General features: G+C 33.5%; 1 protein-coding gene and 1 long non-coding RNA gene across 6 annotated transcripts in view; one reads left to right on the top strand and one right to left on the bottom strand.

The window, feature by feature from the left end:
- Positions 1-24378, top strand: part of LOC136025328 (uncharacterized) — a 116268-nt gene that overhangs the window by 26168 nt on the left and 65722 nt on the right. The window lies entirely within an intron of this gene.
- Positions 6930-24378, bottom strand: part of LOC136025327 (sodium-independent sulfate anion transporter-like) — a 57989-nt gene continuing 40540 nt past the window's right edge. The window contains exons 8-11 of one of the 2 annotated variants that reach the window (XM_065701239.1): positions 19919-20064; positions 13190-13264; positions 10274-10441; positions 6930-7524 (exon numbers count right to left, since the gene is read on the bottom strand). In XM_065701239.1, the coding sequence (XP_065557311.1) occupies positions 7399-7524; positions 10274-10441; positions 13190-13264; positions 19919-20064 (515 nt within the window). In that variant the 3' untranslated portion in view covers positions 6930-7398. The remainder of the gene's footprint in view (positions 7525-10273; positions 10442-13189; positions 13265-19918; positions 20065-24378) is intronic. The other variant, XM_065701241.1, reaches the window with a different exon arrangement.

Below are 24378 nucleotides of genomic sequence, written 5' to 3'. Positions count from 1 at the left end.
TATGAGCCATTTATTTTTGGGCATTTTATGACCAAACACTGTATTGGTTACAACTAGAATGTTATACCTACAAAATTGCAATAGTCTGTAGCCATTACTATATTGTTTTCCTACAACAAATTCATCTAGGCTAATATACCATCTATCCCTATTTCCACCGACCTGGGAGTTAAAATCTCCTATAAAAACCCCATATTTCTACCTGATACCAAGTCTCTTTGCTGTATATGAAGGCCTGGCATCCGTATGATATCAGAGACGGCATTCCAATGTCAGAGTTAAGGGCCATAAAGCGTCAATGCATTATGTATACATTATTTATTATTTTTCTTTCATATCAACTTGATATGGAAGGGGTAGTAGTCAGGAGGTGGCCCATTTGACTGGAAATAAAAAATAGGTCATCAAAAGAGTGTATGTCTAATATTTAAGGAACGGTTGAGGTTTCTAAATTCAAACTTCCAGGGCATGTTGAGAAGGACTTTGAAAAGTGATCAGAGGCCAGCCTTCTTCCCCATATATGGCTTTTTCACTTCTCTATTGAAATTTACTGATTCCAATTTTGTTCAAATGGTTTAAAGGCCAAAAGAATGACGCATGGAGAGATGATAGATAGACTTTTCAATCAAGGAATGAAATGACATCATTTTTATACAATCCTAAAAATGGATTATGCCATATTTGCCTCTCACTCACTCGGACCCTCTGTCTTGGCTTTTTCTACAATTAGCTACAGGGTTGCTTTTGTAATTCGGGAAAAGATGGTGGCATGTTTCATTCAGAGATTCTAAGAAAATAGGAATATTAAGGTGAAGCCTTAAGAAAATGTTGAGTGGAATGTTAAACAAAATAAAATAAACTGATAGCTTACATACTAAGGTATATCAGCAATATCTCAGGAGAAGCTTAGGGTATTAAGTTGAAAATCTTAAAGCATGTTTAGGGGGATTTTGAAAAGTGATTAGTTGACAAACAGTCCCCACACCCTTTTTGTATCCCTTATCAACACTAACTGGAATTCTTACACAGTATTTTTTTTAGAATAGTTGGAAGGTTCACTGACCTATGCCTCCTAGGATGAAATGAACAGAATATACCTCGGCAAAACGGTTATAAATTATGCAATATACTCGATGATTACATATAGGATATTTTACTGGGAAATGCAAAGATTATTTGATCCCGGGTTTGTTTTAAGAGGTTAAAGAGATTAAGATAAGATTTCGGGGAATGTTCTGTGGAATAATGTTCTAAATTGAAAGACAGTAATGTACGCAGGTTATCAAAAGTGTAGAATTAGAAGAGACAGAGTTAATTTATTTTGAAAATTTAGCATTAGTTCATATGATATTTTATATTCTCCAGATTTATTGACTTTCACAATTGATACACCTCTGTCCAAAGAGATGCACCAAAACGCCTGAAACGCATATCCCCTGTGTAAGAATTTTATTTCGTGATGTATGATACTATTTATTTGCTCTAGGGAAATCTTGTCTCGGTCTGAACACTAATAGAAACAAGGTTCTAATATTTTGAGGAAAAAATTTTGTATCATATATTGGAGTCAGGTTACAAACCTGACTTCAGGCTACAAACGGTTACAAACCATTTAAAAACCCATTTTAAATGGTTTTTCCTCGCAATGCTGGATTCTGTTTCTTTTTTTGCATTCGCCGAGATTAAAGGTATTTTACACCCACTTCAACAACTTTCATTTACTTCCATGAACTTTTACATTTCTTTTATATTTTATATATTAGTGATGCTTGCCTGTTCCCCATGACTCGGTAAAAGCTTTCCAAAGTCTATTTTTAAATAATAACTATACCTAATAATTTTTTTCAGAATTTTATACTAAATTTTTAGCTCTTCAAAAATCAATATAATTAGACTCCCACACTTAAGAAAAGAAGAGAAATTGGACATACTTAGGCAAAGGGAAAAATTTATTTTTTGTTGTCTGTTGATATTTTAATATGAATTCTTTTATTATATCCCCTCCCTCAAAAATCACTTTGTACCATTGTGTTCTTCTTTTCATGCAATTTTTATTCATTCATAAGTTGTGCGAGTGGGAGGAGGATATTAACAGGTTGTATTTATGAAATCCTGGAACTATGCAATCTTGAAATTTTTAAAATAGATTTCCAGACAAAGATTATTGCATTTCTAGCATATTAAATTAGAATGAAAATGCCTTGTGAGCCTATTGGCTACCAAAACCTCGCTAAAAAACTAAATTTTCTTGAATATTTTGGCCATCCATTAAGAGTTCTCAAATAGAATTTGTTTTGCTTAATGTTAAACCCCCCCCCCTCACTTTGAGAAATTGAGATCGTTTATTTTATTTCATGGAGCTCCGTTTTATTTTCAGAATTTAGGGATTAGACTTTAAATCTTTCACTTTATTTTTTTGAACTCTATTCAAACTTCAATTATAATTAGTATCATTCGCCGGGCAAAAGTTTGAAAAATTGTGTTGATTTTAGAAATGAGACAAAAAAAACTCATATTTTAGTGTCCTTTGATAATTATTGGAATTGGTTCCTATATTTTTTTCTTCGAATAAAATCCCCTGCCAATTTTTTCATGTAATGTCAAATACTTATTTTCTCTTTTTCCTTTTGAGGTGATTATTTATAGTTCATACTATTGAATTATAGTACAACAGAAACACTAGTGTTAGAAGGAAAAAGTGAAAGTAAAATGTTTACATTCATATTATTGAAGTGTAAAATAGCTTTTTTATTGTCGGAGGCACTATCAGAACTTGTTGTGACCTTACTATAATACCTTTTTTTAATCATTCAAAATCAAAGGGGAGAAACGAGTATTAAGGAGTTTCCAGTTTTAAACCGACAGATGTGGGGTATACTATTGGATTTATCAATCCAATGCAGCGCTAGCAGAGCTGCAGAGCCCATCTACCACGTTTAGCTCAATAGTACCCAATATATGTGTGCTGGTTCGTCAATGGCGTCACCAGTTAAAGCAGTGACTATCCTGACAGTTTTCTGTGCAATCAATATGCAAATTAAGTACAGGAAAGATACTTTATTTGACCTTTCTTCACCCCTGTATACGGTGGCGCCATCTACTTTTTCGAACTTGGTGATTTTTAATCTTCTGACGAAGCCACCAGATGCTGCTACCATCCCTTTTTTTGGATGTCAGCACTGTTCACAGTAGAGCTACTTCTACGCACGAACGGCCACGCAAATTCGCTTGTACCTTTTTTTGTGTTAGTTTGTTATTTAGCATAGTGAAGCAACGCAAATTAGCTGTTAGTTACGATGTTGTTTTAAATAAACCTATCTCTCTCTCTCTCTCATCCCTCAAGACATCATTACGCGCACTTCGGTCTTGCGCAATACTACTTTACACCTATTTCTTATGTAATTAGATTAAAAAACAAGTTTTTTTAACTGAAAGTAAGGAGCGACATTAAAACTTAAAACGCACAGACATTACTTCGTATATGAAAGAGGCTGCTTCCTCATCAGCGCCCCGTTCTTTACGCTAAAGTTTGACTCTTTCTCTCAATTCTTCTTTTTAAAACAGTAAAAAACTTTAGCGTAAAGAGCGGGGCGTTGATGAGGAAGCAGCCTCTTTCATATACGAAGTAATGTCTGTGCGTTTTAAGTTTTAATGTCGCTCCTTACTTTCAGTTAAAAAAACTTGTTTTTTAATTTAATTTCTGAACGTTTTTGAATCAATGCATGTTTTGATTTTGGCTCTCCGCAGAGGAATAATCAAAACGAAATTTGCATATTTTTTTTTTTTTTTTGGCTAAATGGCTTTCTCATAATTTTGATCGAATGATTTTGAGAAAAAAAGAGCGGGGGACGAAGCCTAGTTGCCCTCCGATTAATTGGTTAATTAAAAAGGCAACTAGAACTTTTAATTTTTTACGAATCTTTTTATTGGTAAAAGATTTACGTAACTTATAAATTAGCTAACGTAAAGAACTTTTGTATTCTCATGTTTTTATTACATATGTGAGGGAATTCGCCCCATCGTCAGTACCTCGCTCTTTACACTAACGCTTAAATTTTATCCCAGTTCATTAAGAATGACCCCTGAATCACAAAAGCCGTAGAATAAATAGTTGAAATTACTAAAAATACTTTAGCGTAAAGAGCAAGGTATTAGAAGGAGGTGAGCCCCTCATATGGGTAATAATTTCTGTTTGTTTTAAGTTTTATTGCTGTTCCTTACTTCCAGCTGAAAAAGCTTTTTCACATTTATTTTTTAATTGTTTTTTTTTAAAATAATGCTAGTAAATCCTGCTCTCCCTTCATGGAAATTTTCTTCTCCCATGACAAATTCTCGATGAAAAATTCCTCCAGCATATCCTCCTCTTCTCAACCCCTCCCCCAACCAAAAAAATCCTCCTAAAAACGCCTGTATACTTCCCAATAACCATTACTATATGTAAGCACAGGTCAAAGTTTGTAACTTGTTGCCCCTCCCACGGGGACTGTGGGGGAGTAAGTCGTCCACAAAGACATAGTTATAAGGTTTTTCGACTACGTTGAATAAAATGGCTATCTCAGAATTTTGATCCGTTGAGTTTGAGAAAATAATTAGCGTGGGAGGGGGCCTAGGTGCCCTCCAATTTTTTTGGTCACTTAAAAAGGGCACTAGAACTTTTCATTTCCGTTAGAATGAGCCCTCTTGCAACATTCTAGGACAACTGGGTCGATACGATCACCCCTGGAAAAAAAAAAAAAAAAAACAAATAAACACGCATCCGTGATCTGCCTTCTGGCAAAAAATGCAAAATTCCACATTTTTGTAGATAGGAGCTCGAAACTTCTACAGTAGGGTTCTCTGATATGCTGAATCTGATGATGTGATTTTCGTTAAGATTCTATGACTTTTAGGGGGTGTTTCCCCCTATTTTCTAAAATAACGCAAATTTTCTCAGGCTCGTAACTTTTGATGGGTAAGACTAAACTTGATGAAACTTATATATTTAAAACCAGGATTAAAATGCGATTCTTTTGATGTAGCTATTGGTATCAAACTTCCATTCTTTAGAGTTTTGGTTACTATTGAGCCGGGTCGCTCCTTACTACAGTTCGTTACCACGAACTGTTTGATAGGAATTGTTTGTTTACTTATACAAATGTTTTCCTCAAGATGCAGGTGTTTGTTACGTAATCTTGTGTGACTTTTGTGAGCTCAGGGTCCACTAGTCAAGTGGGGAACTCTAAGTTGTAAAATTACGTCATTGCTGATAAAATAACTCTATTAATACTTTGATTGGATGTTTTTTGGGGAGGGATAGACTCATTCATTTTTGACTCTTTCAAAGGAAACTACAACTTCCAATTTCCAATCAAATACGCCCCATTTGATCCGAAGTTTATGCGTCCATTCTTTCTATAAAATCTTTTACGCCGCTGGGCATAATTTACATCTCTTATCCCTGGGTTCTGTGTCCACCTTGGAGACATTGTTATTTTTTTGAACTACTGCGAACCAAATGGCTATCTCAAACTTCCGATCAGATGCTTTAAGGGAAAAGAGGATGTCAGGGAGGGGGGCTAGTTGTCCTCCATCATTTTGAATCTTCAAATGGATCTAGAATTATCTTTAACTAACAATCTTGCCCACTGGCTATGGGAGTTGTGTCAACACTGAAGGTCTTGTTATGTGATCTCTGGTTTATTTTTTTAACAAATGGCCATCTCAAAATTTTTATCAGATGCATTTTGAGAAGATAAGACTTATTGGGGGGGGGGGGGCTTGCTGCTCTTCGATCACTTTGCTTGAAAAGGGCACTAGAACTTCTGATTACCAATCCAATGAGCCCCCTCCGAAGTTTATATAACCACCCTTTTTATAAGAGTCTTATATGCTCCCCTGGCATAACTTACAATACTTGTCTGGGGGTGGGGGGGGGTTCTATCATCCGCAAAGACATAAATTCCAAACCTTTAATTTACGCTGAACAAACTAGCCACCTCAAAAATTTGATTGGATGTGTCTGGGTAAATTAATGAGTGTGAACGGAAGGGGGGTGGCCCCAATTACTTTTGACTATTAAAAAGGGCACTATTCCTTTTAATTCCCAATAGAATGAGCCTCTTTCAAAGCTCCTACTACAACTCCTTTGCCCTGGTCTATATAAAGAAAGAAAATATACGCTCTTCCCACATCGCTCTTTACATAAACAGTGTTGTTGTGCTACCAATTATAGTGATGGAATTGAAAAAGTGAAATAAAATCTCATCTCGAATCGACAGATGCTAAGATCGCAAGGGATTAGCGTGATTGTATTAAACATCCAATCTTTTTTCATTATTTCTTTCAAGTCACCTCAATTGTTATTATGATTTTATTTCATTATCTTGTTCAATGTTTTAATATAATTCGAATAGACTGCTCCAAATACATATAGTTTTCAACAAAATGAAATTGACTTTAAAAGGCTTACGGTAAGAAGGAGGGAAGTAGTAAAATCCTGCCTGTGGTAATTTTGGATTGTTTTAAGTTTGATTTGAGTATTCGTTTTAATTTTTACTCATTGGAGGATTTATTTAATCATCTATACTGATATCTGCTGTCTTTATGTTAGTATTTATTGTAATTTCTGTTTGTTTTGATTTTCACTTATCCATTGACATTGATTTCGGGTCTTCTTAGGTCTTAGTTAAAGTCTTTGTCTTAGTTATTATGGCTTTTTACTTTTCCTTGAAAAATATTTTCCGGGAATCTTTTTTCTAAAATGGATTCCCTTAAAATACCCCTCCATAAGGCAGCTCCAAAGAAGCTATGATTAAAATGGCTTATGCCGATTTATAGTTGAGTGATTTATAATAATCTACATGGACAGTAAGTCTATCAAACTTATCATTTTGGCTGTAGTATACACATCTATCAGATAGACAAAAAAAAACCATAAAGAAAATCTATGATAGTTTTTCTGTAAATTTATTTATGGAGTGATAATTACTGAAAATCATTGATAACAAAACAGTATCATAATTTGGGAATTCAGGAGCTTCACTTAGCATTGATTAATTTGACATTTGTGTCTTACATATAGCTTCTCCAGGAAATACAGTACAAATTACTTAAAGTAAATAACTGCCATTTACTTATGGCAGCAAACACTATTCCACACAATTCTAAGCACTAGTACACCATTTTAACTGATTTTTAATTATTGTTTACAAATACTTATTCTTTCACTTCAGATTGCAAATAAACCCTATTCATTTTTTCACCGGGACAAAGAATACTTCGCTGTGCGATGGAGCTTAAACAAAATTTTTACACAGCTTTCAAGTTGGCGCTTCTCTTACTAAAATCTCAAATTATATTCCACTATTGAAGATGTATAGTAAAATGTCTGTTAACAAAGCCCTTTAGCAGCATTTAAAGCTAACTTATAATTTTCAAATTTTTCGGATGAATTCCTGTAAGTGTTTTCCTAACTTCTTTTGACATATTTGTTGCCGTAACTGCGATGTCACTCTTGTTAAATTCATCTGATAAACTTTTCAGCATCTGTAAATAGAAGAAGTAATTTTAAAGTAACAAGGAAATAAAAAATATTTTTTAGAAACCGTCTCTTAAATGGTTTTCATGAATGAAAACCAGAATTTTATACTTTTCTTTCGACTGTTTCAAACTATGAAGTTATTAGAGTAGTGCGATATTTTCGTTTGCGTTGAGACGTTGAACGGAAAGAAATTGACGAAGACGTTGAGACGTTTGAGTTTTGACGTTGCTAAATGGGGAAATCTGATCAGTTGAATTTAACAACAGTCTTTATACGTAACACAAATTAACAACATGTCGATTCTCAGAGGCACCAATACTTTCAAAGAAAAGCTACACGTACTTGATATATTCTTTACTTTATGTTTTAGTTCATATTTTACTGATTCCGTCCTCTCGCTCAACATTTTTCTGCTATTAAATTTTACGCCTGCAACACCAAAAACCGAATAAATATATATTAAGGTCTTAATAAAATTGCAAATTTTCCTATTTTTGAGATGTAAAGGGTAGTGTAAGTTTCCATTTAACCACTGTAAAAAATAAACTTCACTTTCCTTGTCCTTGCTATTTTAAGACTGAAAAAATTAGTAGAATAGAGGGTAAATACACGCTTATAAAGTATAATGTCATATATCATATCATTCTTGGAGTAAACCTTTGGGATTTCAGATTAGTAGCTCCAAAAGAACATTTTGGCTTGCTAAATCATTTGGCTTGGAAACACAAGTACTAATTAGGATTTAAGGATTTTTACGGCACTTTTTTTGTCAAGAATTCAAATAAAACAAGATAATAAGGTTTCCAAGCTAATATTTCAGTTTTTACCATTTTAATTTTAATATTGTTTTGCTTTTTCCTTCATTTAACTATCCGTAAACGATAATGATGATGGTAAAATAGCATAAGTCTGTCATTTATATTTCATCATCTTAAAGTTTAATATTTTGTTTAGGACAACCTAGCCATACTTCATTGGTCAAATATAGGAAATTTTTTTTTTTTTTTAAGGGAGAGTTTCGTCGTCTATTTTTCACTATGAAAACTTTAGCATTGTAAAAAGTATGGTAATTTTTTTTTTTAAAGTATCTGCCATCTTGGAAACATTTCAACTGACGATTATTTTGAAAACAGAGCTGACAGAAATAATACAATAATCGTTTATTTCTATTGGTTTATAAGAATATAAATAAATACTATCGTTTGAAATTATTCTCGCAGGGTAGCAGGATTTAATTAAATTGTTCGAAGAGCGATTAGCCTTAAAGCAAGCAACAATCTAGTGTTTTTTATTTTCTCTCCTATAATTTCTATAAATAGCATAATTTTCACATATAGTTTCTTTCCCCTCCTCTATGAAAAACAAGTGCAAGACTGGAAAATTTCTGTGCCAAGTAATTCTGGATTGCGCAAAACTGGAAGGGTTAATTTGGGCAATGTTTAAAAAAGGCTTCAAGGCTGGAGAAGCAATCTTAATTTAGAAAGATATTACTCCATATTATATGTATTTGAACTAAAAAGTAGAATCTCATAAAAGGGTTCTAAATGGATTTAACCAATAAACGGTGTAAACTCTGATTCTAAGACTTAACGACGGATTATTATTATGTAGACATGCTGCTTAGTACCTAAATTGTTTACAAAAAAAAAATGTCAAATTAAGTTTTATATTCTACAACGGCAAAGGGTATCAGAAACTGATAGAATAATAAAACTCACTTAACGTCTCCTGAACAACTTTTTATCCTGAAACAAAAGGCTATTGTGCCATCTAGGATAAATATGAGACAAAAAAAAAGAACAGAATCAAAATATATGTTAGAACTCATTTTCTGATTTTATTTTACTTTGCATTCAGAGAAAGAAAAAGCAGCCAAGTATGATAAAAGATACTAAGTGGAAATTTAAATAAATATTTCAGAAACTAGCCCGTTTTAGCACAATTACACATTTTTTTAATTGTTAGGCTAGCCAATTAAACTAGCCTTTGGCCTATGATATTAAAACTTGCTTAGTTTAAAAATGGTTTTGACGAAATTACCCTAAATTAGCCATGACTTATGTAAAGTAGCTTAAAAAAGAAGTATCTGTCTACTTGACAATAATGTTAAGCTGGATTCATACGAAATGTTGAATCTTAGTTGCAATCGAAATTTTAATATATTAAAACTAAATGTGTTCTACATTTTTCTAGGTCTCTACACTGTAATTCTTCCTATTAGACCAACAATACGTTTCATAAGTATTTGCCAACAAACATTTTTATCTTATTCCAGTACTATTTGGTAGTGATTAATCAAATTAATTCAGTCAATAAATTTTATTTTCATTTAATGACAAAAGTGAAAAGTGGCATGACATATTTGAACATATTCGAAGATTACTAGCAATGGCCACAATTAGCTAAAAATTCAGCACAGAAACCCGATTAGAGAAATAATCACTTTGAAATTTTTGTTTTTGATTATAATTTGTGTCTCACTTTTTTGTTTAATATTTTGATTGGGCTATGAAATTTTCGGCTAATTAAGTTATGATCAACAACTCCAAATAATCAGGCAACAAGTAGAACTTTAGTGATTGAATATAATAACATTTTTCATCATTTTATTACGATATATAGGCCTATATAGTAAGACATACACCCTAAACACTAAACATGAATTCCTTAATTGTTAATTAAAAATATTTTAGGAGCTGAATAGTGAGAGAAGAAATTATGAGAATATAATCTGTCCAGTTTTATCTTACATACCTTTGCCCCAGCATAATCTAGTCGACTCACAAGGCTCAGATCCAAAATCACTGTATTAATTGTTCCTGCGTTTTTCGCCTTTTTCGTCACTAAGCTTACAAAGTAATCAGACGAAGGGAAAACTAGATTTTCCCTGGGCCTTACCACCAATGTGCGTGCATCGGGTTTCTAAATAGAAAAGAAGAAACAAGAGTAATATTCTGAAATCGTACCGTGATACAGTTAAAGTAAAAGAATCTTGGATGTAGGTAATAAAATGAAAATATTAAATTACTGCTAAAAATATTTCTGATTAAGGGGAGATAACCCGTAAATCCGGTTTAAAGAAGTCCTTAGAATATCTATGAATAGACAGAAAAATCGCAAAGAAAAGAAGAACAAGGGCAATTAGCAGCCAGTAAAAAAAATTGAAAATTATGCAAATATTTCGGTCAAGACCTCCACTTGACCGTCCTCAGTGCAGAATAAACTTATATATATATATAAAAAAAAAACCTTAAAATAAAACATAAAACTAAAATATGATGACCCTTTTTCAGTAACGGTGAAAGGGTAACTGAATAAAAACCACAAGTCTAAATTTCATTTCACAATTTCATCTTACTTACAACACTTTTAAAGGCTAATCGCTTTCCAGGTAGATTATTGTGAGATATCGTATTTTATTGTGCAACACAAATTTGTGGAATTATGTGAGAACAATCAGAATAATTAATTTTGTCATAAATGGGACTTTCACAAGTTTCTCTTGTGTCTCTATTGAGAGCTACCTTTTCGTGTATGTGCTTTTTTATCTCAACTACTTTCCTGAAAACTTGTATGAGACCTTTAACAGGGCCAATAATTGAGGTGCTGTCAAATAAGATGAACTGGTGTGGACTATCGTAGAAATGTTGAGCCATGGCGGAATTAATAGCATAACTTTCAATTTTTCACTGGCTTTTAACTGTCTTTGTTCTTCTTTCTTTGTGATTTTTTGTTTTGTCAGGACTGGCCAGTGTTGTCTCAGAAATAATTTAGAATTTCTATTTTAAAATGCAGTCGATGCGTGGCTCACGTAAACTGGTACACCAGGGAAATTTGTATTTCATGTTCAACCCTTCCTAGAATTTTTACATTCTTACGGTTATCATCAAATGTTGCTTTATCTATTTTATTTAGAAATTTTCTGTTACTGTGTTTCTTGAAAGTCTGATCACTAAGAAATAAGGTATTCACAATAATTATTTGCCTATGTCCTTCATATGCTTTGCTTTTGGTATGGTGTAATTAAAAAACTAAAAATCATTATGTTAAAACATTTTGTTGCTCTTGTAACTAAGTAAACCAGAATCTTACTTAAATATGCTGTTGATAGTAATTCTTGTTACTATTCACTGTTACTGGCTTAATAATGAACGTTTAAAAGTATTTGTAACTGACACAAATAATCAAGAGTAGATAAAAAAAATAATTCCCAAAACAGACCGTTTAAAACTTTCCACGAGTCTTTGATACCAACTATGTAAGCAGTTTATGTTGGCCGTTTACTTCAGCAGCTTACTTAGATCAAGCTTGAACTATCATGCCTGCAAGGAATATTTTACTATCCTCGCTAACTAAAACAACTTCCCAGGAACGAGGTTCTTGAGCCGAACGAAGGTTTTTCAAACAACTTTTTTTTAGGCATTTAGTCCTCAGTCTTACGTAATATGAGAAGGCATTTGTTTCAGCTGATAGAAGAGCTTTAGCAAAGGTCAGGTGGCTGCATTGTATACCAGACAAATACATTAAAGTTAATACTGCTATTTACAGAACTAACACTGCAGCAATTAAGGTAGCAAGTGAGGTTAGTAGCAGGTTTCACATTAAATCACGTGCTAAGCAGGATAACTTCCGAATTTATAAGGATCATTTGATTGAACTTTGTCTTAAAAAGCAGAAGAAAGGCAATGGGAGACCAGGGAATCTAATGGGGAAGTAAGAAATTCCTTTAATTAGATTATGCTGATAATTTAAGTATTCTAGATGAAAACGGGGGAATAATTAATTAACCCTTAGAGATGTTGCGAGTTCAGGTTCTTAGAATATGTTTGAAAATGTTTTCCAAAAAATTAAGTTAATAATGCGGGAATAAGTAAAGATGAAAGGGGACGTTGCATAACAAAAAGATCGATCATTTGAAGAGCTTCCCTTACCTTGGTAGCATTATTAATATAAACGTTGGGTTTCATGAAGATATTGAAAGTAGAATGGCCTAGGCTCAGGGCTCTTTTTCACGGTAAAAAAAAACTTGGAAGAATAGGAATATAAGTCTGCAAACCATGGTTTGCAGTGAAAAAGCTATAGTGATTATAGTGGTCAAATATGGTTTTAAAGCATTGGTGCTCCAAAATTCCTAGGAAGATTTGCTATATGTTTTCCAGAGAAATTGCTCACAGATTACTTTGGTTACCCAACTGACTGACCGTATTTCAATAGTACTGAGAAGTAGGGATCAATCCTGCTTTCTAGGGCTAAAATTAGAGAAAGGTTGAGACGGCTAGGGTATTTACTGCAGATAAATAATGACACTTAGTCAAAGGTTGTCCTTTTTGGCAAACTCTTTAGGGCTAAACAGAAAACAGATCGTCCTCTGTTTGGGTGAGAGGAAGTCGCAAGGAAAGATTTAAGGGAGATGGACACCTCCTGGGAGGGTGTAAGGAGGGAGGCTTTGAATAGATTGGGATGGAGGAGGACAATGCCTATCTCTGTTGGCCTCAGGTGGCTTGGTGCTGTGGTTAGTTGTTAGTAATGGTGGTGGTGAGAATTGATGCCGCAAAGCACAATTTTGGTTTAACAAACATAAATATTTTCTGTTTGTTTTTTTCTGTCAGTAAACTCCTTTGCACAAGACATGACTTGATCACTACAATCACACTTAATCGACTGACTTACCTTAGACTGCCATTTCTTTATTTTCTGGTCAGCAGATTGACAGTCGAGGAGAGACTCAACTTCACTTTGGAAAGCCTTAATACTCAACGAAATTTACCAGTTAGTTTTTTTTTAACGAAAATTAAAGATTAAATTTAAAACTCAATATAAGGAGGAATTAGTTTATATAATTAGAAACTGGGTAATAGTTAGTATATAGTTTCGAAACCAAAATAAGAAAAAAAAATGTAATGAATGAAGAAATGAAATGTAAAACATAGCAATTTTTTTAAAGAACGAAGAAGACTATTTGCACCAAAAAATTTTTTTTTAGAAATAACAAGTTCAGTGACATACAACTCCGAAAATCACGTAAAAGGCTTTAGCTAGATTGAATCTTTATTAAAAACTAAATCAAATACTTAAATTGAAAATTTTATTTCAGTTGATTTTTGTAATTTGAAAGGAAATAGATTGAAAAAAAAATATATAGAAGAAGATAAAGGTCTTTTAAAACAGCAGAAGTAAAGGTTACAACGCTAGATTTCAAGAAATTTTATCGCGAATAATGTTGATGGTGCAGCGCCTCAAAGTCTCCACAAGGCTAGAGTGTCATTTCCGCTTTATTGTAACCAAATAAACTGTTTAAATTGAAATCTTATTTTAGCCAATTGATTCTTTATACCTTTGAAAGGAAAAAAGTTAATGGTAATACATGTATGTTAAGCTGAAATTACTAATTAGACTATTAAAAATATACTGATGTTCAAAAAATCCTTTGAAGCTTAGGAAGAATCCAATTTCTGAATTAAGAAAAAAACAAAACAACAACAAAAAACATAGATTCGCCTTATTTTTAATAAAGTGGAAACGATATTCAGGCTCTGTGGGAGGTTTGGTATTAGCAAGACTACCTTTATTTTTTATATTTTATTTTAGTTGTAAGTTTGGTTTCATTGTTCGAAGTCATTAGATTTATTTTATTTTTCGTCCTTATTCATAGTAATTTCTGTTGGTCTAAGGTTTCATAGCTTGTTTCAGCTGATTTCTGCTCGCTATAAGTATCAAATATCACTAATCATAGAAACGTTAGTATTTGATTTAAATTTAGTTGTTTTTTTTGTCTGCATGGTTTTTCAAAATTAAAGCAGTAATACTAGCTAGCACTACTATTACTACGACTAACAAGTCACTAACAAGTCACAAGTCACCAAGCCACCTGCTGCCAACACAACAACGCACACTTCTCTTCTGTCCCAATCTGTTCAAAATATCCTCCTTAAAACCTTCTTCATTTACTTTCAATTATTCATTAAGAGCCCTCACGCACCAATCAGAAATAAGAATTGAATCACACGTTTTTTTAGACTACTTTTTGAGATCTGTTAATCAGACGGATACCCAAAAGAATCATTTGGCCCTTTCTCTGGAATAAATAAAGCAATTTTTTCTCCATTTTTCAGAGCGCCCACACTTCAGAACAATTCTTTGCCACTGTAATTACTGTAGCGTCCAATGTATTAATTTTGGTTTGGAGAATTATCTTACTAAAATTCCAAACTTGTTTCAAATGTGGAAAAAAAATACCTTGGGCGTTGGCTATTTTACTTTTAATATCCTCACTGCACCCACTGCTCTTAGTGATAATAGTACTTCGGCAAGTGAAGCTGTTCACTTGATCGATCTTCTCGTTATCCAACATTACCTCTTCACCTTCACTTATTCCTTTTCTTAGTGTCTTATTCTTCTTGTGATTAAATATCAGAGCTATTTTTCCACCCTAAACATGCCGGATCTCTAGAAGTTTATTAATTTTTCCTAAAAATTTTCATCTAAGACGATTAAATCATCAGCAAAATCTAATTCTAGAATAGATTTACTTCCCCAACTGATGCGATGTTCTCTGATTATTTTTGCTGTTATCCTTAGGACAAAGTCCATCAAAACAGTTCCTACAAATAGGTATAGGGAACAACCATACTTGACTCCTGATTAAAATACGGAAAAGGCTACTAATCTCATTTCTTACCTTAATCGCACCAATGTTATTCTTGTACATAGTACTAATCAATTTAATTTTCTTATCTGATATACCATACAAAGATAAAATCTTCGCTAAAACTATTTATCAGCTAAATCAAACGCCTGCTAATAATCTACAAAAATAAGGACTAAACGGGTTTCATGACTAAGGCATTTTTCAGTTATTAACCTAAAAGGGAATAGTTGGTTGAAGCACACTCTTCTCTTCCTTAGATCATACTGTTCTTCTTTTAAAACTTTATCTATACCATCTCTAACTCTAAGAAGTACCATTATACTAAAAAATTATTTTCCTACAGAATCCAAGCTGCTAGAAGTGGCTCTTTAAATGCAAATCTTACTCTTATCACCTTTCTTATAACAGGGTTTTAATTTGATGTTTTCCTAAAATTGCTTAATACTTTCCCTTTCTTAAAAATCCTATTCTTAATCTTCCATAACTTATCTCTTGCTTCATAACAACCATAGTTAAAAACTTCTTCTTATTTTTTAATCCCTTTAGCACTGTCACTAATTCTTCCTCACAAATTAAATTTTCCTTCATATGCAAAGTGTCATCAACATTTTCGTTTTCCTCTATATCTTTTCCTGTAACTCTTTCATGGTTTAGTCCATTATAAAAATGTTCCGTCAATCTCTGTTTTACTCTTTCCTTAACATTAATTGCAGCCATTTCTTACCTTTGGCAGGGACAAGTCCAGATTGACTATCCCTTTCAGTTTATTAACGTATGAGGACAATATTCTATTATTATGCGGTCTATCTGGATTTTCCAGTCCTTAATTTTGTCCATGGTCTCTTCTTCTCATCGGTTTGACTCATATTTTAATACTTGCTCCACCCCCTGTATATTCCTCTTATTTTAATATGATATATCATTCAAATAATTTCTGTAAAAGCCCTTTATCCTTTTGTTAGACATAAGGCATTTTCACTTATATTCCTACCTGCGATTCTAACTTTCTTCCCCATATCTCCATCGGTGACTTCAAAAGCTATTTTTTTAAAGTTATTCCATCCATCTTCTAATTTGTCAAATTTTAAACTCTCTAGTTCACGTTACAATTTGAATACATGGACACCACATCAAACTACAGAGAATTGAATTCTCCTCCAATGTGAAAGTTTTTAATGACTTCAATCTCCAAACTAGCCATGGTCACATCTTGTATCAAATCAAAGTGCTTTTGTTATTTAATCCTTAATATATGTTCGCACTTTTTCACGTTACAATTTGAATACATGGACACCACTTAAAAACTACAGAGAATCGAATTCTCCTCCAATGTGAAATTTTTTAACTTATTAGTAAGATCAGTGGAATTTTTTATATATGATTTTTGTGTTCCTAAGAGTGGACGCAATGCCACCGACAACCACTTTCCTAATTGTGCCACTGGTGATGAAAAAGTTGATACAATGGGACGGAGGAGGATTCCCGTCTTATGAATTTTGGGTAGACCATAGATCTTTGGTGCGGAACAACCTCTTGGATAAGATTTATTATAAAATTGTGGGGTAATGTGTAAATTAGTTTTCAGTGACTCCAATTCTTTTCTTTTCGACTTTACATATTTATCCGTAGGATCGAAATCCAATTTCTTGTAAATAGTGGTATCCGAAATGATTGTATTTATTTTACGATCATAATCATCAGTGTCCATAGTTACAATAGTTTTGCATTTATCTGCCCTAGTGATCTTAGGAACTCAAAAATCATATATAAACATTCCACTGATCTTACTAATAAGTTACAAACTTTCATATTGGAGGAGAATTCAATTCTCTGTAGTTTGATGTAGTTTGGAGATTGTAGTCATTATGAAGTTGGTTATCCTTACAAATGAACATTCTCTTTATTTTGGTTTTAGAGGTGAATTTTACGAACAGGTGTTTGGTTTGGCTATGGGGGCATCTCTCTCCCCTTTGTTGGCAAATCTATTCATGGGATCTATTGAAACCTCCGCTATACACAGTTTTAGGCTCTCCCCTTGTTTCTGGGGCAGATTCATGGATGATGTGGTTTGCATTTGGAAACACGGTTTAGAGTCTTTAGACCTTTTCCATAAACATTTAAATAATTTTGACAAAAATGTAAAACTTACAGTGGAGTTTGAAGAAAATGACAAACTACATTTTCTTGATATCTTATTGATTAAAAGTGAGTTCCATTTACTTTTTTCAGTATATAGAAAGCCTACACACAGTGATAGGTATTTGAACTTTCACTCGTGCCACCCTATTTCAGTGAAACGAGGGGTTGTGATTGCACTGGTGGATAGAGCTTTCAGAATTTGTTCCCAGGAATTTTTAGATTCTGAATTGTTGTATTTGAGGGATGTTTTATTTTGTTATTGCTACCCAATTAAATTCATTGATAAAATAATAAAAAATAGACGCATTCAATACAACAATAGGGTTATTGGGGTTTCACAGTGCACATAATTAAACTTACCGAAAATATTAATTTCTTTGCCTTATGTACCTACTTTGGGGGAGATGCTTAAACGAATTTTAGGTAAACATAACATTGATACTTGTTTCCAATCAGTGAGACCATTAGGTAGTTTTATTAATTCTGGGAAGGATTCAACCCGGGGAGATTTAGTTATTGGGGTGTATAAAATTCCTTGTTCCTGTGGAAAGTTTTATATTGGTAGAACTCACCAACAATTTACTGAAAGATTTATTGAGCATCGCAACTCAATAGAAAAAAACCCTACGATTAATAAAGCCTCCGGAAACCTTTGTTTCGGCTCTAGCTGAACATGCATTCTTTCATCCCGAACATTTTATACATTTTGATGAGGCTGCAGCTATTTCTAATGATAGAGGTTTTTCTCAGTGGGCAAGGGAGGCTATAGAAATTAAATACATATATTTGCTAATCTCTGAATAAATAGAGACACAGGGAATTTAAATATTGGCCCAATTTATGATTTTATTTTGAAAAATGAACCAATAATCAATAAGGTAATTAAAATTTTACACAATCACCAGGGAACAAGATTACCTACTAGACCAAAAAGAGTTGCTTCAATATTAGCTTACAAGAGGATTATTTCGCAACAGAATAGTTAACTAAGTTTCAATTTTCATAATTTTTCCTCAGTTGCTCTTTGATTCTCATTGAAGTAACTCGAATAGCTTCTTTTCCCTACGTGGATAAGTAGCTAAAATTGTATTTATTATTATTGGTGGTGGTTTTTATTTGTTTTTAGTTTAGTTTTCTTTTTATCTTGTGCTGAGGACGCCTTGTTTGGATACAGGCGAAATATCCGCGTTGTTTTAGTCTTTCTCTCTAGTGGCCGTCGTCTCGTTTAAAGTTTTTTTGTAGAGTTTTATCTCTCTTTGTTGTTTATTGTCATGTCTGGCCAGTTCGGCTTAAGAACTATTATAACTGTAGAGTTTCCTTTAGATTCTCATCCTGGAGTGTACCAACGCGATCAAAATTTCTGGTTTTTATTAACCCTGGAAACTACTAGATGGTGATCTTTACTTTTAATATCAATAGCAGCACTCTTATATACTCTGGTATCCTAAATAAATCCTTTCAGTAATTGATTTACAATACCATATTCAGTAAGATTAGTTGTTTTCCCACAATGTGAATACCAAGCTAATTTACGGGCCACTTTATGACCAAATACTGAATTAATTATAACTACATTGGAATACCTACAAAATTGCAGCAGCCTGTTACCACTCCTGTTCTCATTTTTTACAAAAAAAGTTACTTAGGTTTGGACGATATCTATCCCTATTTCTACCGATCTTGGCATTAAAACCCGCTAATAAACATACAATGTTTCTACAAGATATCCTGTCTATTTGTTCCTTTAGCTATAAGTGTTAGCTATAAGTATATATATATATATATATATATATATATATATATATATATATATATATATATATATATATATATATATATATATATATATATATATATATATATATATATATATATATATATATATATATATATATATGTACGTATCGTAGCATGACTATCTTGGTGAAAAGTCATTAAGGTTTTTTCATAATAGAGGTTGATTTCCATTAGCAGTAATATAAGAGAATATTTAAAGTTTCTGATTACATGAAAGGCTACATGTGTAAATGGACATTAACTAAAGGAAAAACAGATAGAGCAGCAACTAGCCAAGGCTACAAAATATACTAGCTATTAATGATTTTACATTATTGTATTTTGAATTTTCGCATCCTGACAGTTTTTGACAAAAACTAAAAAATAAGAGATAAAAAACTAGTTCATGTCTGCCACTTTGAATTACCATTTTGGTAATTCAATCATTCCATTGGTTCTTTTTTAAACTATCTTTTATTAAAGCCTTTACTTTAACCATAAACAAGTTCCGTGGACTGGTCAAATTTGTCTTGTCTGCCTATTTTGTTTCTCATTATATTTGGAAGTTATGTTTTATCAATATACATTATATATGCTTTTATCGTTCATGACAATAGCTAGGAAACTAATCTTGTAATGAAAAATGTGTTCTTCTCATTCTAAATCCGTAAAAAAAAAAGGAAAAAAAAAATTATAGCGGCGGCAAAAATATGAGCTTAGACAAATTTTTCAGTCTTTTCGCTTTCTTGTACAATGTACGCTACGTAATAAACTTATTTTGAGTCACCATAGACATGTGGAATGTGGAGAAAAAGGGAAATAAAGAAAAAACAAACCTCTGAAATATCGATTGATACTTTTGGCCTGGCGTTCCCGAAGGACATAATTAGAATATGAACTGCTGCTCCTACGATCATAGCAAGTTCAAGGTTATAGGCGAGTCCCACGAAGAAAGTAGTTGCTAATGGCACTAGATCTACCTCTAAAAAATAATTTTTTTTTCAATAATAACAATCTTAAGAAAATGAAACGTTTAAAACTAAAAAGTTCAAGCAAATAGTGATGTAAACATTCCAAAAATAACTTTTGTTCCTTTGATGTGAATACTCTGAACTATTGTCACAGTTCATGTTGATTTTGAAAAAAAAAAGAAAGTGATTTGAAGGGCTTAAAGTGACGATACGCTTAAAGTGCAATATTTAAAATCGACCAAAAGAGGAGAGGAAGGAGAAAAAATATTAATTACGTAAAGAACAGTGAGTTGTATAAGAAATATTAAAAACTTAATGGTAAATCCTCAAAAAATTGAGATTTCTTGTGACCAAGTCAAATGATAAGTTTTTTATGAAGAAGGTAAATTACATTTGGATGCTATTGTAACAAATATTTCTTGACTTCATTTAATAAAATGCTTTTCAAGAAAGAAGTTGCTTACAGAAAAGTAATGAGCCTTATTAAAATCTATGACAGGCATAAATAAAATCATATAACAATTAAAATTTGAACTATCAGAAATTGCAATGAATAAATAAATGAAACCCAAAACCAACCAAAATAATAGAAAATTGTGTCTAAAATAAAGATAAGAGTTACGTCTACAGATTAGTAAATGAGTCTTAAACAAAGCGAGATTGACTGCTCAATATGTAATGATATTCTTTCCTGGAAATCTCAGAAAACTTTGGATTTATTGACTTTACAAAAGAGAAATTTTTTCAAGAAGTTCTGTCTTCAGAATAGTGCAAATGATGCTCAGGCCTTTAGAAGGCTTAGTGAGTACTGGCCTTACTTCTATTTATTGTAATTTCTGTTCATTTTAGATTTTACTTGATTAATTACTGTAATTATTGTGTTGTAATATTGCGCGTGGTGGAATTTTCCACGGGAGGGAGTAATCCGTGGAAATGTTCTTTAGGAAAAAAATTTCCTCGGGGGGATTTTCCGATTGGTATTTTCCGTGGAGATAATTTTTTGTGGAGGGAGGAGAATTCCCCGGTGGGTATTTCCCTGGAGGGTGTTTCCTGCAGGGAGTTTTTTCTGCAGGGGGTATTTTCAGGGTGGGTATTTTTCTGGGAAAGGGGTATATTCTAGAGGAGTAAACGTTTAAACATGCTTATCACGTCCCTAAACATTCCTGGGAAGTTTCTTCTTGATACCTTTAGTCTTTTTGGACATACAAGGTCAAACATGCTTTTCTTTCCAAATAATGGAATCTATATGAACAGAAAGGTAAGTTTAGTAATTTACAATCCTTTGCCTAGGACAGTGGAAGGTCTTCTCATCTCCGGATATACAGCTATTGGACCCTTTTACTATTTTGAACAAATGTATATTTAAAAAAAATCTGAAAACTTTGATTAGATGTCCTCAGGGGCTGAGAAAAGCATCTAAAAATCGGGAGGGTGGATGGTTCCCCTTCAAGCTTAAAGCATAAGACAAGTACTAGCACTTTCAATTTCCCATCAATTGTGGTTTCTCCGAGGTTTCTAAAACAAATTCTTTCCTAAAATGTCACCAAAAAACATATATATATATTGAAAATACACCGCTCAATTACTAGGAAGCACTATTCCGAGTAAGGATCAATGATGTTCAAAATACTTTGGAAAAGTATCTCAAATACAAATACAAAACACTCAGGCTAAAAGTATTCAAATAGATATTCAAATACTCGGCTTAAAACATAGTTTTTATTTAAATACCGAAATAAATGACTTATAGAATTAAAAAAAAGAGATCAAACATGACCAAGATTGTTCCAGCGTTTATTCACAAGAAATAAACCGATTGGAAAAAAAGGAGATTAGCAAACACATTTATTGGCCATTAACAGAAGCAACTTTCGAATCTTTCGTCTTCCAGCTAGTTTATTTTACAAGTGAGGATCGAACCGCTGACAGTGGAACGACGCTCAACAGGTGCATATGACCCAAAACATATGCTATACTTTCTAAAAATCTTTAACACTGATGGACGCTGCAGGATAGACGCTCTGCCTTCGCTCATATTGCCAATTGATTGCTCAACTCAGCCGGTTCCCAGTTCTGGGTCTTGACTCTCGTTAACGAGGAAATATGAGCATTTTTTGGTTGCAGTAAGCCTTCAACAGCTAGAGGGCATTACAGGTTTCTGTCAGCAGTTCCTTCTTGACTTACAACAAGTATTCTCAACTTCATCAGTAATGCCTTCATCCCCAGGCACCTGTCTTGCATTGAAAACTCTATGAATACTACTGTCAATGATGAGCTCTCTGAAGGTGTTATTATCGCTCTCTGAGCTTTCTAGAGCTCTCTGAAGGTGTTATTATGTTATTATAAGTCTAGAAAAAAAGCTAAGAAGCTTTTCTTTCTACCAGCTAAGATTGCTTCAACAAGAGTATTCGCGTTTTTCAAATCTCTGCAACGTTTCATATTTCCCAGATTCTTTTTTAGACCTATCAGGATAGGCAATTTTGGGTTTAGAAAACATCTTCTCACCATGTAAAATGCCTTAAGCTTTTGCCAGAGGCTTAGTGACTTTCAGAAATTCAGCCAACAGCTAATATCAATCAGTTTTTAGTCATCGCAGCACCTTAGCACTTTAAATGTCAGCACCTTAGGTCACCACATACACTCATCACTTTATCTGTCTCTTGGTTGACTATGACTCGCATCATAAATCCATCGTGTGATACTTGGAGGAGACGGTTGCTTTATTATTAATTTTCTACACTTCCCGGATACTTTAGGGCTCTAACAAGTTGTATTCTGTATGGCTTGACATTTTGTATTCGCTTTTTTACGAGGCTAGTTGTACTCCAGCAAGTCGTATACTATAAAGCTGAAATTTTTTAAATGCTTCTTTACTAAGCCAGCTGTACGGCTTACACGTGAGATCCTACTCGGCATCAGTAGCGGTGACTGTAGCAGCGTAAATAGTCATTGTTAAAATCACCCTGGGTAGTAATACTGGTTAGGATCGTACCCAATTACCTTAGTGGCCTCCCTTCTGCTTGAGGAGCACCGACTTTATCAGACTGTTACTCAATAGTGACAATATACTCTTCTTCGGAGTCAATTTCATCAGAATGAACATGGAGTGCATCATTTTCAAGTGCCACAGGGGCTGCATTTGCTTTGAGAACCTTTAGTCTCAATTATCAGAGGCAACACTGTCAAATTCCTTATAGTAAAGGCCATATGGCTCAAATGTTTTTCCCCAGAGGCACTTCATATGGAAGGGGTGTTCTTAAAATTTCGGAGGAGGGCTCATTCAATTGGAAATCAGAAGTTCTAGTGTCGTTTTTAAGAGTCAAAACTGATTGGAGGGCAACTAGCCTCCCCATCACCTCTTTTTCGCCAAATGCATCCTTCAAAATTTTGAGATAGCCATTTTGTTTAAAATAGTTTAAAGATCGGATAACAAAAACTCCTGTGTGGACACAACACCCCAGGGCCCAGGAGGAGGCATTGTAAATTATGCCTCGGGGTTACTTATGCTTCTTATGGAAGGGATGCTCGTACATAGAAATTCGAAAGTTCTCGCTCACTTTTAAAGAGTCACAAGACTTCGGAGGTTAAATACCCCCCCCCCCCCCCGCGCCCTTTTTCACAAAATCCACACGATAAAATTTTTAGATAGCCGTTTTGTTAAAAATAGATTAAACACTAGATAAGAAAAACTCAGGGTCGAAACAAACCCCCAGAGTCAAGGGGAAAGTGTTTTAAGTTATGCCACGGGGGCATTTAAGGATTTATGAATTGATTGGTCGCATAAAATTTAGAGGTGGATTATTTGATTGGAAATTGAAAATTCTTGTTGGCTTTTTATGATTCAAACGTAATCAGAGGGCCTCCCCCCAACACGCACCCTTGTTTCTCCAGACGCATCTGATCAAAATTTTTAGATTCTCAGTTTGTTTTAAATAATCCAACCATCAGATAACAAAAATTTTGGGATCGACATAACCATCCAGATCCCGGGGGAAGGATTGTAACTTATGTCCTGGGGCAGACAAAATCCTTATGAAAAAAGTGGTCGTATAGCCCTGCAAGGGGACTCAAACGATTAGAAACTTAAAATTTGAATGACTTTTTTAAGAGTTGAAAGTGATCCGATGGCAACTAAACCCCGCCCCACCCTCTTTTCACCAAATGCGTCTGGTCGAATAAATTATGTAGCAATCTCTCAAAATAGACCAAAGACCAAAAACTCCAGGGATAACAGAACCCCCCAAAACCTGGGGGCAGGGGTTGTAAGTTATGACCCTGGGCACATAAGGTTTTTTTGGAAGGGGTAGTCGTATAAGCTTTCAATA

This window comes from Artemia franciscana, chromosome 3, assembly GCF_032884065.1.
Source record: "Artemia franciscana chromosome 3, ASM3288406v1, whole genome shotgun sequence".
Lineage (NCBI taxonomy): Eukaryota > Metazoa > Arthropoda > Branchiopoda > Anostraca > Artemiidae > Artemia > Artemia franciscana.
This window is presented reverse-complemented; position numbering and strand designations above follow the sequence as displayed.